Source organism: Arachis duranensis, chromosome 9 (genome assembly GCF_000817695.3).
Source record: "Arachis duranensis cultivar V14167 chromosome 9, aradu.V14167.gnm2.J7QH, whole genome shotgun sequence".
NCBI lineage: Eukaryota > Viridiplantae > Streptophyta > Magnoliopsida > Fabales > Fabaceae > Arachis > Arachis duranensis.
The window spans coordinates 71,873,610-71,890,229 of record NC_029780.3 but is presented as its reverse complement, the minus strand read 5'-3'; the positions used below and the strand labels follow the sequence as shown (position 1 = coordinate 71,890,229).

At 40.0% G+C, this 16,620-nt stretch overlaps 1 protein-coding gene and 1 non-coding gene across 2 annotated transcripts; one reads left to right on the top strand and one right to left on the bottom strand.

Moving 5' to 3' along the window:
- Positions 1-13,809: 13,809 nt before the first annotated feature.
- Positions 13,810-15,506, bottom strand: LOC107465907 (uncharacterized). Its single transcript, XM_016084893.1, has 2 exons — positions 15,198-15,506; positions 13,810-14,025 (listed from the first exon to the last, which is right to left on the bottom strand). Exons 1-2 carry the CDS (start codon positions 15,504-15,506, stop codon positions 13,810-13,812), a joined length of 525 nt encoding a protein of 174 aa, XP_015940379.1.
- Positions 14,808-14,915, top strand: LOC127742169 (small nucleolar RNA R71). Its single transcript, XR_008003356.1, has one exon. It is a non-coding gene; the product is annotated as a small nucleolar RNA R71 (small nucleolar RNA).
- Positions 15,507-16,620: the final 1,114 nt, after the last annotated feature.

Sequence of the window (16,620 nt, the reverse complement as noted above, 5' to 3'; positions counted from 1 at the left end):
TATTGGGAGCAACTAAACACCTCCCTAGGAGAATTGAGTTCCAACATGGGACAACTAAGGGTGGAGCACCAAGAACATTCCATTCTCCTCCATGAAATTATAGAAGATCAAAGAATCATGAGAGAGGAGCAACAAAGACAAGGAAGAGACATTGAGGAGCTCAAGCACTCCATAGGATCTTCAAGAGGAAGAACAAGCCGCCATCACTAAGGTGGACCCGTTCTTTAATTTTCTTGTTCTTTATTATCCTGTTTTTCGAATTTTAGTGCTTATGTTTATCTATGTTTGTGTCTTGTGATCATTAGTGTCTTAGTGTCTATGCCTTAAAGATATGAATGTCCTATGAATCCATCACCTCTCTTAAATGAAAAATGTTCTTAATTGAAAAAAGAGAAGAATTGCATGAATTTTGAATTTTATAACAGTTTAATTATTTTGATGTGGTGGCAACATTTTTGTTCTCTGAATGTATGCTTAAATAGTGCATATGTCTTTTGAATTTGTGGTTCATGAATGTTGGCTCTTGAAAGAATGATGAAAAAGGAGACATGTTACTGAGGATCTGAAAAATCATAAAAATGATTCTTGAAGCAAGAAAAAGCAGTGAATACAAAAAAAAGGGAGAAAAAAAAGGGAGAAAAGAAAACGAAAAAAAGAGAAAAAGAAAGAAATAAAGTTGTGATCCAAGGCAAAAAGAGTGTGCTTAAGAACCCTGGACACCTCTAGTTGGGGACTCTAGCAAAGTTGAAAGGATTATTGTTGGTTTAGAAGCTATACTTGCAATGAGATTTCATTTGTGAAATTCTATACCATCAATTTCTTGATCATCAGGTCAGCATGCCACACCCAGCCTAGCGTGCCATGCCCCTTTGTGGTCTTCAAAATTGTTCTCTAGAAAATATAGTTGGCGTGCCATGCCTAGCCCTGGCGTGCCACGCCCATTTTAAAGCTCCAAGAGTGCTTGATGAGCGGATAATATGTACGCTTTTTGGCATTGTTTTTAGTATGTTTTTAGTATGATCTAGTTAGTTTTTAGTATATTTTTATTAGTTTTTAGTTAAAATTCACTTTTCTGGACTTTACTATGAGTTTGTGTGTTTTTCTGTGATTTCAGGTATTTTCTGGCTGAAATTGAGGGACCTGAGCAAAAATCTGATTCAGAGGCTGAAAAGGACTGCAGATGCTGTTGGATTCTGACCTCCCTGCACTCAAAGTGGATTTTCTGGAGCTACAGAAGCCCAATTGGCACGCTCTCAACGGTGTTGGAAAGTAGACATCCTGGGCTTTCCAGCAAATATGATAGTTCATACTTTGCCCAAGATTTGATGGCCCAAACCGGCGTTCAAAGTCACCATCAGAATTCCTAGCGTTAAACGCCGGAACTGGCACAAGAATGGGAGTTAAACGCCCAAACTGGCATAAAAGCTGGCGTTTAACTCCAAGAGAAGTCTTTACACGAAAATGCATCAATGCTCAGCCCAAGCACACACCAAGTGGGCCCGGAAGTGGATTTTTATGTCATTTACTCATCTTTGTAAACCCTAGGCTACTAGTTCTCTATAAGTAGGACCTTTTACTATTGTATTTTCATCTTTAGATCCTTTGATCATCTTTGGTTCTTTGGAATCTTTTGATCACGTTTTGGGGGCTGGCCTCATGGCCATGCCTAGACCTTTTTCTTATGTATTTTCAATGGTGGAGTTTCTACACACCATAGATTAAGGTGTGGAGCTCTGCTGTACCACTGAGAGGATGGGAGGTAGCCACTGACAACGGTGAAACCCTTGCATACAGCTTGCCATGGAAAGGAGTAAGAAGGATTGGATGAAGACAGTAGGAAAGCAGAGAGACGGAAGGGACCAAGCATCTTCATACGCTTATCTGAAATTCCCACCAATGAAATACATAAGTATCTCTATCTTTATCTTTATGTTTTATTCATCATTCATAACCATTTGAGTTTGCCTGACTAAGATTTACAAGGTGACCATAGCTTGCTTCATACCAACAATCTCTGTGGGATCGACCCTTACTCGCGTAAGGTTTATTACTTGGACGACCCAGTACACTTGCTGGTTAGTTGTGCGAAGTTGTGATAAATAGTTGAGATTACAATTGTGCGTACCATGTTGATGGCGCCATTGATGATCACAATTTCGTGCACCAAGAACCGACAGATAATTAGCCGTGCGGTGGTAGCGCACATGGACCATTTTTCACTGAGAGGATGGGAAGTAGCCATTGACAATGGTGACACCCTACACACAGCTTGCCATAGAAGGAGCCTTGCGTGCGTGAAGAAGAAGATAGTTGGAAAGCAGAGATTCAGATGACAGAGCATCTCCAAAACTCCAACCTATTCTCCATTATTGAACCACAAGTACCTTTTATTTCATGCTCTTCTATTATATTGCAAACAAAAACCCTTTTCATTATTAATCTCCTGACTAAGAGTTACAAGGTAACCATAGCTTGCTTCAAGCCGACAATCTCCGTAGGATCGACCCTTACTCACGTAAGGTATTACTTGGATGACCCAGTGCACTTGCTGGTTAGTTGTGCGGAATTGTAAGTGTGATTACAATTTCATGCACCATGCATCTAATGGAGCATAGTCCTACATTCATATATAATAATATGATCATTGATAATCAACATCCATGAATAATGCACCAACACTTACCCACCAACATTTATAAATTAGGCACTCAACTAAACTTAAAAGAAAATCAACATATGTAGTGGACTACCATTGCATGGATACCTCATCAACTATTACATATCTGACGTGGTGGAAATTGGCAGATTAAGAGATTAATATGAGTGATACGTTGCAAGTACAGTTCTTAACCAACAAAGATCCACTTATCAATTTAGAAGGGTTGTCACAAAATTAGAATTAAAATACTGGGAGTATGAATCCTAGGCCATCTCCCAACGAGTTGCAGGAAGATGTACTACTTATTAATCAGAGGTTTTCCAAAATGATTTTGAGTTTGATAGACGGGAAATTAAATTAGAGAATTGATGTAATTTAAATAAAAATCTTGACCGGGAGTGGATTAATCGGAAGTTCTATCCTTGTTGGAGTCTTTCCAAGATCAATTGACAATTGAAGCTTGTTCTACTTAGTTATCCTTTACTAGGTAAAGGAGAGTCAAGTAAGTTCGAAGTCTACTTCTATTCACAAGTTCTAATCCTCTCCCTTGGGAAGGATTAGTGTCAGTGACTAGAGAGCCATCCAACAATAAACCGAATTAAATTTTACTCTTGAGCATTCCAACTCAAGGGTCTCCTTTCAATCAACTCCCAATCAAGTTAAAGAACTATTCACTCATCATGGATGTAAAATTCAGAAAATAAAAATAAGGAATAAGGGAAGACATGATAGACAATAATAAAAAAGATCAATTAGAAATAAAAATGGTTCTTGTATTAATAAATTCTAAAAATAATCCAATTGTAACTCTGAATAAATTAAGGATATAAAAGAGTAAGCAACAAGTAAAGAGAACAAACTAGAGTGATGAAGTCTTGCGGAGGTAATAACTCTTCTCAACATCCCAAGCCAAAAAGCAATAAAAACCAAATCATAAGTACTATGAATGTGTAGAGAGAAAATCTAGAGGAAGAGTAAAATCAGATCTAAAAACTAAGAATTCTCTGGAATGAATGTTGTCTCTCGTCTCTGCATGTTGTCCACGCGTTCGCGTCACTCAGCGTTTTCCATGCCACGTGTGCGCGTCATCCACGCATTCGCGTCACTCGTGCAGCTTTCAACCCACGCGTTCGCGTCGCTGTGAATTTCTCCATTTTGCGCGATCATGTGAGCCATGCGCCCGCGTCACTTCTCGCTGGTCATCTTCTCAATTTCTTGTGTTTCTTCCTTTTTTGCAAGCTTCCTTTCCATTCTCTAAGCCATTCCTACCCTATGAAGCCTGAAACACTTAACACACAGATCACAACATCGAATGGTATAAAAGGGACTAAAAATATACAATTAAAAGATCTTTAGGAAGCAAGTTTTCAACCATAGAACATTTTCAGGAAGGAAATGTAAATACATGCAAATCATATGAATAAGTGGGTGAAGACTTGATAAAACCACACAATTAAACATAATATAAATCATAAAATAATGGTTTATCAACCTCACCACACTTAAACATTAGCATGTCCTCATGCTTAGTTGAAGGAGATAAATATGAATGAATATGGACACGTAAGACTCATGCAATGCAATGCAACCTACATAGATGAATGCAACTATATGATTTTGTCTATTTGATTAAAAATAAATAAGTTCTCAAAAACAAAACATGAAGCAGATTCCACTAGTTCAAATCACACAGTAAAAGCAGGTAAATTTGTAAGAAGACAGCTCGTGAGAGCAGGGAACATGGAATCAAGCAGTGAACCCTCACTGATGGTGTGTGTGAACTCTAATCTCTCTAGTGTATAGGATAATCACTCTATCCTTCTCTAATCAGGCTTTCAAATTTTTGTTTTTCACCTAACCAATCAACAACATTTAATGTATCAATGCAAACATCATGAGGTCTTTTCAAGGTTGTAATGGGGCTAAGGTAAGGGTAAGGGTATATATGGTTAAGTGAGCTTATAAATTGAATCTTTAATTAACCCAAGCTTTCACCTAATCATATATGTATATTCTATATAACTTCAAATTTTATACCTAGCTACCCAGAATTTCCTTTTCACATTCCATACTCATGCATCAACCTTTATTTTAATTTTATCATATGTGCATTGATTTATCATTGGGGTAATTTTGTCCCCTTATTTACTAAAATATTTTTTTATTTTTTTTATTTTTTTATATAGCTTATCAATGCACATAGATTTGTAATTTTTCTTTTATGGTTTCACGTGAGTAGGTACCCAAATTCCCATGATTTTATCATGACACATTCCTTTATTAACCTTTGTTCTCACAATCTTCCCATACTCAATTAACACACAATTTCTATCTTAAGCTAACCAAAGATTCAATTGGGATATTTAATTATTTTTATGCTTAAGACTAGTAATGTGGTAAGATTTAGAACAAATGGGATTAAAACGGCTCAAAGTGGCTAACAAAGGTAATTAAAAGGGTAGGCTTAATTGGGATAAGTGAGCTAACAAACAATGGCCTCAATCATATGCATGCATATAACACATTAACATTGGATATATAGGATAAAACAAAATTCAGATTACAATTATAGAGAAGTAAACACACAAGAAAAAATATTTATGGTTAAATAATGTAACCATGTATTTAGGCTCAAAGTTTCACGGGTTGTGTTTTCTCTAGTTCAATAACCATGTTCCAATTACAACTTCAAACAAATTTAACATAAAGGTTTTTGATTTAAATTAGTGAAATTTTTCAAAAATAGGGTCTTAAAAGAAACTTATTATCTTTTCAATCAAGTAGAACATGGATGCAATTAATCCTATTATTATGCGATCTATCCTATTCTAAGAAAAGAGAAAATTGGTGTTAGGGAAGAGAATTTACCTCCAGAAGTCAGGTACTGACCGACCTCCCCACACTTAAGGTTTTGCACCATCCTCGGTGCCATCTATCAAGAACAAAGGTGGGCTTGTAGCAGTATCTCCACAGTCGGGACCGTCATGGCTCCCTCTGCTGGTAAGGGAAGTGGAGTCCGGAATGTCTGGGTCTTTGTCAGCTCTTTGGTTGCCTGTGAGTAGCTCTTTGAGGTATTTGAATCGGTGCTGGTTACGGCGCTCTCGTAGCTTTGCTTTTTGTTCTTGCCGATCCAACCTCTCCAGTATTTGACGCAGTAGCTGACTTGTAAAAGGAGCTTGTGGTGTTGAAGGGGGAATGTCTGTAGCTTGTTCTGTAGACTGGGTGGTAGTGGTTGATGGTGGCCTGAGATATTTTCCGATAGGGACGTACTGATCATCCCATGGAAGCATGGCTTTTGTGTCCCCAGCTCTGTAGGAAACTCCGGCTATTGAGACAAGATTTGAGACCAAGACAGAAAAAGGTAGGTTCTCCGCAATTTGTACGTGTCCCATGGCATTCCGGATGTGTCTTGGTAGGTTTAGAGGCTGGTCTGTGAGGATGCACCATAGTAGAACGGCCATGTCTGCAGTGAAGGAGGACTCATGAGTGCTCGAAAAGACGTAATGGGATATAATCTGTGCCTATACGCGAGCCTCCAAGGTGTGAGCGGAAGCCGATATTCCCTTTGGCTGGGAACGATGATATCTAAAAATCCATCTGCTACCAGGTTGTGCGATAACTCTGAGAACAGCGTCCCAGTCAAATTGGTATGTCTAGGGCTTGAGTGTGGCTTCTTGAAATGCGTCCAATCCTTCTGGAGCAGGGGGAAGATCTAAGGCTCGTTGAATGGCCTCTTCTGTAATGGGGACTTGCTTCTGACGGACGTGTACAGACTGCAGGGTTGGCAGGTGGAAATTGGAGTAGAACTCAACCACCCATGAGAGATTAACCTGCCGCGGCTGTCTCTGTAGGAATCCTCAGTGGCTGTGTTTGATGCGTGGCTCAACAAATTCAGCAATACGGGACAAGAGGATAAGAAGGTGTTCGTTGTTGTTGTTCCTTGCTACCAGAATGGGGAATATCTGCTTACAGTAGCAGTTGGGAAATCGCGCAGTGTCCTTTGCTGGGAAGGCTTTCTCTTTTTCATCGACCTTTATAATCTTCTTGATTCTTTTTGTTGAGGGCTTAACTGCAGTTGAAGAAGGCTCTGCCACTAATGCTCTTTTTGTTCCTCTCCTTGCTGTTGGTTTGGGAGTAGCTTTCTCCTTGCCTTTCTTGGTGGCCATCCTGAAAGGGAACGAGTAAAGACATGAAAAATTCAAGGGTTATAGCAAGGAAAAGAATGGTAAAGGTGGTAATCAATGCACAGTAAAGAAGAATGGCGTTAACACATGGTCATGACTACATGTGAAAAGCCATCAATGGAAATATAGCAAGTGCATATGATGACAGTTAAATGCAAGGGGTTTATTGGCATGCCGGCAGAGGCATGAGTAGCATAGATCAAGCATTCAATGTCCAAGTTAGATTACCAAGTCTGTCAAATGAACAATCTGTTTGTAATAACAATTATATTTAATCAATAAAATATAGAAAGGGTATTTGTGAAAAGCAAGCATTTAAAGTAATAGATTGAAAGAAATATAAAAATGTGCATAATGCCATACGGGCATTTTCACAAACACATAGCATGCATGGTGAATAAGGTATAGAAAGTATTAAATTGAACATGTAAGCAACCCTATAAAAATAATATATAATTTTCAAACAATTTCTCAACAATCCATAAGCAAATTATAGAAAATAATTAATGACCCAAATAAATATCCAACACCAATTACAAGAAGAAGAGAGAAGAAGAGAACATAGATAATGAAGGTAAAAAGAAAAAGAAAAAAAAGAAAACATAAAATAAGAATAAGAATAGACGAGGGAAGAAGAAAAGAAAAACCTTGAAAATGGTGGTGAGAGAGAGAATGGAATGGAAAAAAGAAGGAAGAAGGAAGAAGGGGGGAAAAAGAAATAAGAAGGGGAAAAAGTAGGATTTGGGGAATAAAAGATAAGATAATCTAGCGGATTTGAAAAAGTTGTTCGGCGCATGCGACGCGGACGCGTGGGTCACGCGTTCGCGCGGGTAGCACTTAAGGGAGGTGACGCGGACGCGTCGGTCACGCGGACGCATGACATGATTTATGCTAGTGGCGCGAGGGCAGCCTCGTGCTCGCACAACTCTCTATTCGAAAATCATATTTCCACTTTTGAGGGTGACACGTTCGCGTGGTTGATGCAATCACGTGAATGGCCAAACTTTGAAAACGGTGCGGATGATGAGCGGATAATTTTTACGCTTTTTGGCATTATTTTTAGGTAGTTTTTAGCATGATCTAGTTACTTTTAGGGATGTTTTCATTAGTTTTTATGCTAAATTCACATTTCTGGACTTTACTATGAGTTTGTGTGTTTTTCTGTGATTTCAGGTATTTTCTGGCTGAAATTGAGGGACCTGAGCAAAACTCTGATAAGAGGCTGACAAAGGACTGCTGATGCCGTTGGAATCTGACCTCCCTGCACTCGAAATGGATTTTCTGGAGCTACACAATTCCAAATGGCGCTCTCTCAACGGCGTTGGAAAGTATACATCCAGAGATTTCCAGCAATATATAATAGTTCATACTTTATTCGTGATTAGACGATGTAAACTGGCGCTCAACGCCAGTTCCATGCTGCATTCTAGAGTCAAACGCCAGAAACACGTCACGAACCAGAGTTGAACGCCCAAAACAGTTTACAACTTGGTGTTCAACTCCAAGAGAAGCCTCAGCTCGTGGATAGATCAAGCTCAGCCCAAGCACACACCAAGTGGACCCCGGAAGTGGATTTATGCATCAATTACTTACTTCTGTAAACCCTAGTAGCTAGTTTAATATAAATAGAACTTTTTATTAGTGTATTAGATATCTTTGGTCTCTATTATTCATCTTAGGAGACTACTGATCATGTTTTGGGGGCTGGCCATTCGGCCATGCCTGGACCTATCACTTATGTATTTTCAACGGTGGAGTTTCTACACACCATAGATTAAGGGTGTGAAGCTCTGCTGTACCTCAAGTTTTAATGCAATTACTACTATTTTCCATCCAATTTGATTTATTCCTATTCTAAGACATTCGTTGCATTTCAACTTGATGAATGTGATGATCCGTGACACTCATCATCATTCTCACCTATGAATGTGCGTGATTGACAACCACTTCCGTTCTACCTTAGACCGGGCGCATATCTCTTGGATTCCTTAATCAGAATCTTCGTGGTATAAGCTAGAATTGATGGCGGCATTCATGGGAATCCGGAAAGTCTAACATTGTCTATGGTATTCCGAGTAGGATTCTGAGATTGAATGACTGTGACGAGCTTCAAACTCCTGAAGGCTGGGCGTTAGTGACAGACGCAAAAGAATCACGGGATTCTATTCCAACCTGATTGAGAACCGACAGATGATTAGCCGTGCTGTGACAGAGCATTTGGACCATTTTCACTGAGAAGATGAGATGTAGCCATTGACAAAGATGATGCCCTATATACAGCTTGCCATGGAAAGGAGTAAGAAGGATTGGATGAAAGCAGTAGGAAAACAGAGATTCAACAGGGACAAGCATCTCCATACACTTATCTGAAATTCCCACCATTAATTTACATAAGTATTTCTATCCTATTTTATTTATCTTTTAATTATCTAATCCAATCACATTAGAATCAGCCTGACTGAGATTTACAAGATGACCATAGCTTGCTTCATACCAACAATCTCCGTGGGATCGACCCTTACTCACGTAAGGTATTACTTGGACGACCCAGTGCACTTGCTAGTTAGTTGTGCGGAGTTGTGACTAAGTGTAATTCACGTGTGAGAGCTACCAAATTATTGGAGCCATTGTTGATGATCACAAAATCCGTGCACCAGCGGACGCATGGGGCACGCGTACGCGTGGTAGGGCTTGTGCGTCTAGCACGAGTTCAGCCCAACTCCAGCGCAACTTACTGCCATACACTCTTTTTACGTCGAATTGCAGGACCACGCGTTCGCATGGTTGACGCGGATGCATGGGGAGGCTATTGAGCACATGACATGGACACGTCATCAACGCGGTCACATGGATCCATTTGTGCCAAAGGCACGCCTCCAGCCACACTCTCGCGTGACTCTCTGTTCAATTTACTTTTCGTCCCATTGCACGTGCGACGCGGACGCATCGCCGACGCTGGCGCGTCGCGTGCATGATTTTTTTATGCAATATGCAAATGAGATGCAAAATATAGGCAGTAGTACTGAGAGGAGTTATTGAAGAAGGAAATTAAGGAGAGAGAAAGGAACGATCATACCATGGTGGGTTGTCTCCCACCCAGCACTTTGCTTTAACGTTCTTAAGTTGGACGCTCCACTAGCTCAGTCTTCTGCTGTGGGTGGTTCTTCCAAGGGGAAGATCTCTAGCTCCTTCTTTTTCTTCATCTTCTCACCATGATACAGCTTTAAACGATGTCCATTGACTTTGATGAATTCAGAGCTTGAAGGATGACTTAGGTGGAAAACTCCGTATGGCTCAGCCTTCTCTACTCTATAAGGGCCATCCCATCTTGATCTCAACTTGCCTGGCATGAGCCACAATCTGGAGAAAGGAGGACTAAGTCTCCAGGTTGGAACTCTCTCCTCTTGACGTGCTTATCATGCACCACCTTCATCTTTTCCTTGTAAAGCCTGGAGCTCTCATAAGCTTCTAGGCGAAAGCTTTCTAATTCCTGCAGTTGCAACTTCCTTTCAGCTCCGGCCTTCTCAAATTCCATGTTGTGCTCCTTCACTGCCCAAAAGGCTTTGTGCTCTATCTCAACTGGGAGGTGATAGGCTTTTCCATAGACTAAGCAGAAAGGACTCATCCCAACGGGTGTCTTGTATGCTGTCCGATATGCCCAAAGTGCATATTGGAGCCTGGTGCTCCAGTCCTTTCTGTGAGGCTTGACTATCTTTTGCAGTATGTGCTTTATCTCTCTATTAGACACCACTGCTTGCCCATTGGTCTGGGGGTGATAGGCTGTTGATACCTTATGAATTATTCCATGCCTCTTTAGTAATCCTGTTAGTCGCCTGTTACAAAAATGGGTGCCTTGATCGCTCACGATTGCTCCTGGGGATCCAAAGCGACAAATAATATGGTTTCTAACAAAGGAAACAACAGTATTAGCATCATCAGTGCGGGTAGGAATTGCTTCCACCCATTTAGAAACGTAATCCACAGCTAACAATATATAAAAGTAACCATTAGAATTTGGAAATGGACCCATAAAGTCGATGCCCCAAACATAAAAAATTTCACATAAAAGCATAATCTGTTGAGGCATCTCGTCCCTCTTGGATATATTACCAAACCTTTGGCATGGGGAACAAGATTTACAAAATTCAGCAGCATCTTTAAAAAGAGTAGGCCACTAGAATCCACAGTCCAGAATTTTTCTAGCTGTTCTTTGAGGCCAAAATGTCCTCCACTCTCAGATGAGTGGCAAGCCTCTAAAATGGACTGGAATTCTAATTGAGGCACACATCGTCTAATTACCTGGTCAGCACCACACCTCCATAAATTTGGATCATCCCATATATAATATTTGGACTCGCTTTTCAGCTTGTCTCTTTGATGCTTAGTAAAGTTTGGAGGGAGAGTGTGGCTGACTAGATAATTAGCTACAGGCGCATACCAAGGGACTACTTCAGACACTACTTGCGAGTTGTCAAATGGAAAATAATCATTTATAGGAGTGGAGGCAGCCTTAATGTGCTCAAGGCTACTCAAGTGGTCTGACACTAGATTCTGGTTACCACTCCTATCCTTAATTTCTAAATCAAATTCTTGCAGTAGCAGTATCCAACGTATAAGCCTTGGTTTGGACTCCTTTTTAGCTAATAAATACTTTAGAGCTGCGTGGTCTGAGTACACTACTACTTTAGTACCAAGTAAATAGGCTCAGAATTTATCCAGAGCGAACACAATAGCTAAGAGCTCTTTTTCGGTAGTAGTGTCATTAGACTGAGCAGCGTATAAAGTCTTAGACGCATAAGTGATTACAAAAGTATCCTTACCTTCACGCTGAGCCAGCGTTGCTCCTACTGCATGATTGGATGCATCACACATGATTTCAAATGGTTGACTCCGGTCTGGTCCTCTCACAATTGGAGCATGAGTCAAAGCGGTCTTCAGCTTGTCAAAAGCTTGCTCACAATCTTTACTAAACTCGAACTCGATGTCTTTCTGCAGCAATCTGGATAAAGGTAATGCTACCTTACTGAAGTCCTTAATGAATCTCCTGTAAAAACCTGCATGGCCAAGGAACAAACGGACTTCCCTCACGGAGGAGGGGTAAGGTAAACTAGAAATAACATCCACCTTTGTTGGGTCTACAGAGATACCAGTATCAGAAACAACATGTCCTAGAACAATTCCTTGTTTCACCATAAAATGACACTTTTCAAAATTTAAAACAAGGTTTGAACTAACACACCTTTCCAATCCTCTAGATAAACTATCCAAGCAAAGACTAAATGAATCACCATATACGCTAAAGTCATCCATAAAAACTTCCATACATGTCTCAATGAGATCAGAGAAGAGACTCATCATGCACCTTTGGAAAGTAGCTAGTGCATTGCATAAGCCAAAGGGCATTCTCTTATAAGCATAAGTTCCAAAAGGACATGTAAAAGTAGTCTTTTCCTGATCTTCAGGAGCTATATGGATTTGAAAATAACTTGTATAACCATCTAGAACGCAGTAATGAGATTTACCTGACAGACGATCAAGCATCTGATCAATGAAGGGCAAGGGGTAATGATCCTTGTGAGTAGCTTGGTTGAGACGCCTGTAGTCAATGCAGACTCTCCATGCGTTCTACATTCTGGTTATCAGAAGTTCTCCTTGCTCATTTCTTATTGTTGTGACTCCAGACTTCTTGGGTACCACGTGTACTGGACTTTCGCATTCGCTATCTGAAATGGGATAAATGATATATGCTTCAAGTAGTCTGGTCACTTCCTTCTTGACAACTTCTAAGATGGTTGGATTCAATCTTCTCTGAGGTTGATGGACAGGCTTTTCTCCTTCTTCTAAGAATATTCTATGTTCACAAACTTGGGGGCTAATGCCTACTATATCCGCTAAGCTCCATCCAATTGCTTTCGTATGCATCCTCAATACACTAAGCAGTTATTCTTCTTGTTGGGAAGTGAGCTCCCTTGCAATAATAACTGGAAACTTCTACTTGTCCTCAAGGTAAGCATACTTGAGGTATGGAGGAAAGGGCTTTAATTCTATTTTCTGCTTAGGGCTTGGCTCCGGGTTATCTAGGGTCGGTGATAATGGTGAATTGCTCTCATTGTCCTCTGAAAATATCCCCACACTTGGACCTTGCCCTATGTACTTTTCTTCTAATTCTTCCTGGTGAACTTCAGCTACGGTTTCATCAATGATATCGCACTGGGAGATAGAATGATCTTCCAGAGGATGCTTCATAGCTTCATTTAAACTGAATTTCACTATTCTGCCATCTATTTCAAAAGAATAAGTTCCTGAAAATGCGTCCAGCTTGAACTTTGAAGTCTTCAGGAATGGTCTTCCAAGCAGAATTGATGATGGCCTCCCGGAGTCATTAGGGGACATTTCCAGGTTATAGAAATCAATGGGAAATGTGAGCTCCTTGATGCTCACCAATACATCTTCAGCAACTCCAATCACTGTAATAATGCTTTTATCTGCCAACACAAAATGAGCTGCCGACCTTTTTAAGGGAGGGAGCCTTAAAGCATTAAATATAGATAAAGGCATTATACTAACACACGCTCCTAGATCACACATGCAGTCAGAAAATATCACTCCTCCAATAGTATAGTTGACCATACATGGACCTGGATCACTATATTTTTCAGGTATACCCCCCATTAAAACAAAGATAGAGCTACCTAAAGGAATAGTTTCTAATTTATTAATTTTATCCTTATGTATACAGAAATCCTTTAGAAACTTTGCGTATTTAAGTACTTGTTGAATGACATAAAAAAGGGGAACAGTTACCTCAACCTTTTTGAATATTTCTGCCATTTTGGGGTCAAGTTCCATCTGCTTCATAGGCTTCCTTGTGAGTTATGGAAAGGGGACAGGATGGGCGTTATCTGCAGCTTCAACATCCTTTGGTGCTTCACCCTGTGGTTGAGTTTCCTCTTCTTCAACTATGTCCTATATGTCCTCTTCCTCTTTAGCATCTTCCACTTCTACTGCATCTTCAGCTGGGGTGTGTTCTGATGGACTTGGCTCCTCTTGGTACCTCTCCTGTAATGTGGTTCCGGATCTCAGAGTGATGGCATTAATGCCACCCTTGGGATTAGGTAAGGGTTGAGAAGGAAGTCCACTGGAGCTCGAAGGTTGATTGTTGGAGTTATTTAGTGATCCAATCTGTGAGACAAAAGTTTGCAAGGTAGAGTTCAGACCATTTAGAGTAGAAGTAAGGTTATTTTACATGGCCTGCTGTCTCCGATCAATAGAGTGTAATAACTCATCATTAGAAGATGAAGAGGGATAATTGAGCTGAGGGGTCTGCTGAGATGCTTGAGGCTGCCTTAGATGAGGTGCTTTGTAGGCCTGATTCTGATTCTGCTGTCCGGCATTATTACTGTTATTCCACCTCTGTTGTGATTGTCCCTCTAACCCTGGTTAGAATTATCTCTCCAACCTTGGTTGGAATTTTCTTGCCATCCATGGTTGTAGCTGCCACCTTGATTGTATCCTTGATTGGGGCGGTCGTAGAAGTTATGAGTGGCTGCCACAGTGTTGTCTTCCTGCTGGAGCTGCGAGCATTCATCAGTATAATGACTATAATTAGCACAAATCTCACATACTCTTTGTGGAACCAACTGTTGGCCTTGCTGTGGTGGAGAAGGCTGAGCTTGCTGAGCTTGTTGTTGACTCAATTGCATCTGCTTCAGTAAGTTGGTCATTTCACATATACTCTGAGTTAGAGCAATAGTCTCTCTGCTAGAGGATACCTTTGCAATAGCTCTTGACCGGCTTTGTTTCTACTTGTGATTGCTAGTGGATTCAGCTAAGTCGCTGATCAATTGCCATGCCTCATCAGTAGTCTTGTACTTTTTCATGGACCCATTGCTAGCACCTTCCAATGTGGTCTTATCTTGAGGCTTCATGCCCTGTGTGAAGTAGCCGAGCAACACTATCTTGTCAATCATATGGTGGGGACATGCTTTCAGAAGATTATTGAAGCGCTCCCAATATTCGTAGAGAGTCTCATATTCGTCCTGAACAATCATGGAAATGTCTTTCCTCAGTTTATCGGTAACTTCAGTTGGAAAGAATTTTTCCAAAAATTCTCTTCTAAGCGTATCCCAGTTAGAAACAGTTGCTCCAGGTTGAGTGTAGTACCACTCTCTTGCCTTTCACTCAAGAGAGAACGGGAAGGCTTTTAACAGAATAGAAGTTTCATCAGCACCGTCATGCTTAACAGTAGAACAAGCTGTTTGAAAATCCCTAAGGTGCTTGATAGGCTCTTGAGCAGGTAAGCCATGAAACTTGGGCATCAAGTTGAGTAGTGCAATCTTTATTTCAAAATCTACAGCCACCGCTGGGTTATGCACTTGATACGGCTGCAGTGTGAAATCTGGGGCTCCAACTTCCTGGATAGTAATTCTCCTAGGTGCTGCCATGTTATATGCACGTGAATCAACTGAATCAGTAGTAGAGGAGCTTGTTTCTTCCTCAAATGGCGGTTCAGATTTGCTCTCGGATGAGACTGGTGAATTGATGTTAATCACTTCACCATCCTCAGAGGCTAGCCAATGTCGAGCTCGCTTAATACGTGAAATAGTTCTTTCAATTTTGGGATCAAAAGTTACTAAGCTCGAATCAGGCAATGAACGAGTCATTCAGTGGAAGAGACATATAGCTCATGATAACAAAAACAAAATAAAATGCAAATAAATAAATTCCAATCAATAAATTAGCACACTATTGCAAGTCCCCGATAACGGCGCCAAAAATTGACGTGGCAAAAATTGGCAGATTAAGAGATTAATATAAGTGATACGTTGCAAGTACAGTTCTTAACCAGCAAAGATCCGCTTATCAATTTAGAAAGGTTGTCACAAAATTAGAATTAAAATACTGGGAGTATGAATCCCAGGTCGTCTCCCAACGAGTTGCAGGAAGATGTGCTATCTTATTAATCAGAGGTTTTCCAAAATGGTTTTGAGTCTGATAGACGGGAAATTAAATTAGAGAATTGATGTAATTTAAATAAAAATCTTGATCGGGAGTGGATTAATCGGAAGTTCTATCCTTGTTGGAGTCTTCCCAAGATCAATTGACAATTGAAGGTTGTTCTACTTAGTTATCCTTTACTAGGTAAAGGAGAGTCAAGTAAGTTGGAAGTCTACTTCTATTCACAAGTTCTAATCCTCTCCCTTGGGAAAGATTAGTGTCAGTGACTAGAGAGCCATCCAACAATAAATCCAATTACAATTTTACTCTTGAGCATTCCAACTCAAGGGTCTCCTTTCAATCAACTCCCAATCAAGTTAGAGAACTACATACTCATCATGGATGTAAAATTCAGAAAATAAAAATAAGGAATAAGGGAAGACATGATAGACAATAATAAAAAAGATCAATTAGAAATAAACATGGTTCTTGTATTAATAAATTCTAAAAATAATCCAATTGTAACTCTTAATAAATTAAGGATATGAAAGAGTAAGCAACAAGTAACGAGAACAAACTAGAGTGATGAAGTCTTGCAGAGGTAATAACTCTTCTCAATATCCCAAGTCAAAAAGCAATAAAAACTAAATCCTAAGTACTATGAATGTGTAGAGAGAAAACCTAGAGGAGGAGTAAAATCAGATCTAAAAACTAAGAATTCTCTAGAATGAATGTTGTCTCTCATCTCTGCATGTTCTCTGGCTCTAATATGCATTTTTGGGCAAAAAATTGGATTAAAATGTGGCTCAGAAACTATGCCAGCGACTTTTGTAATTCTAC

Bases quoted from the DNA above. Each gene is read 5' to 3' on its own strand.
- LOC107465907 (XM_016084893.1), bottom strand. From the start codon at position 15,506: ATGACTCGTTCATTGCCTGATTCGAGCTTAGTAACTTTTGATCCCAAA. The intron at 14,026-15,197 runs GTAGATTTTGAA...TTTGTCTCACAG, and splicing joins TGCATAACCCAGCGGTGGCT to ATTGGATCACTAAATAACTC.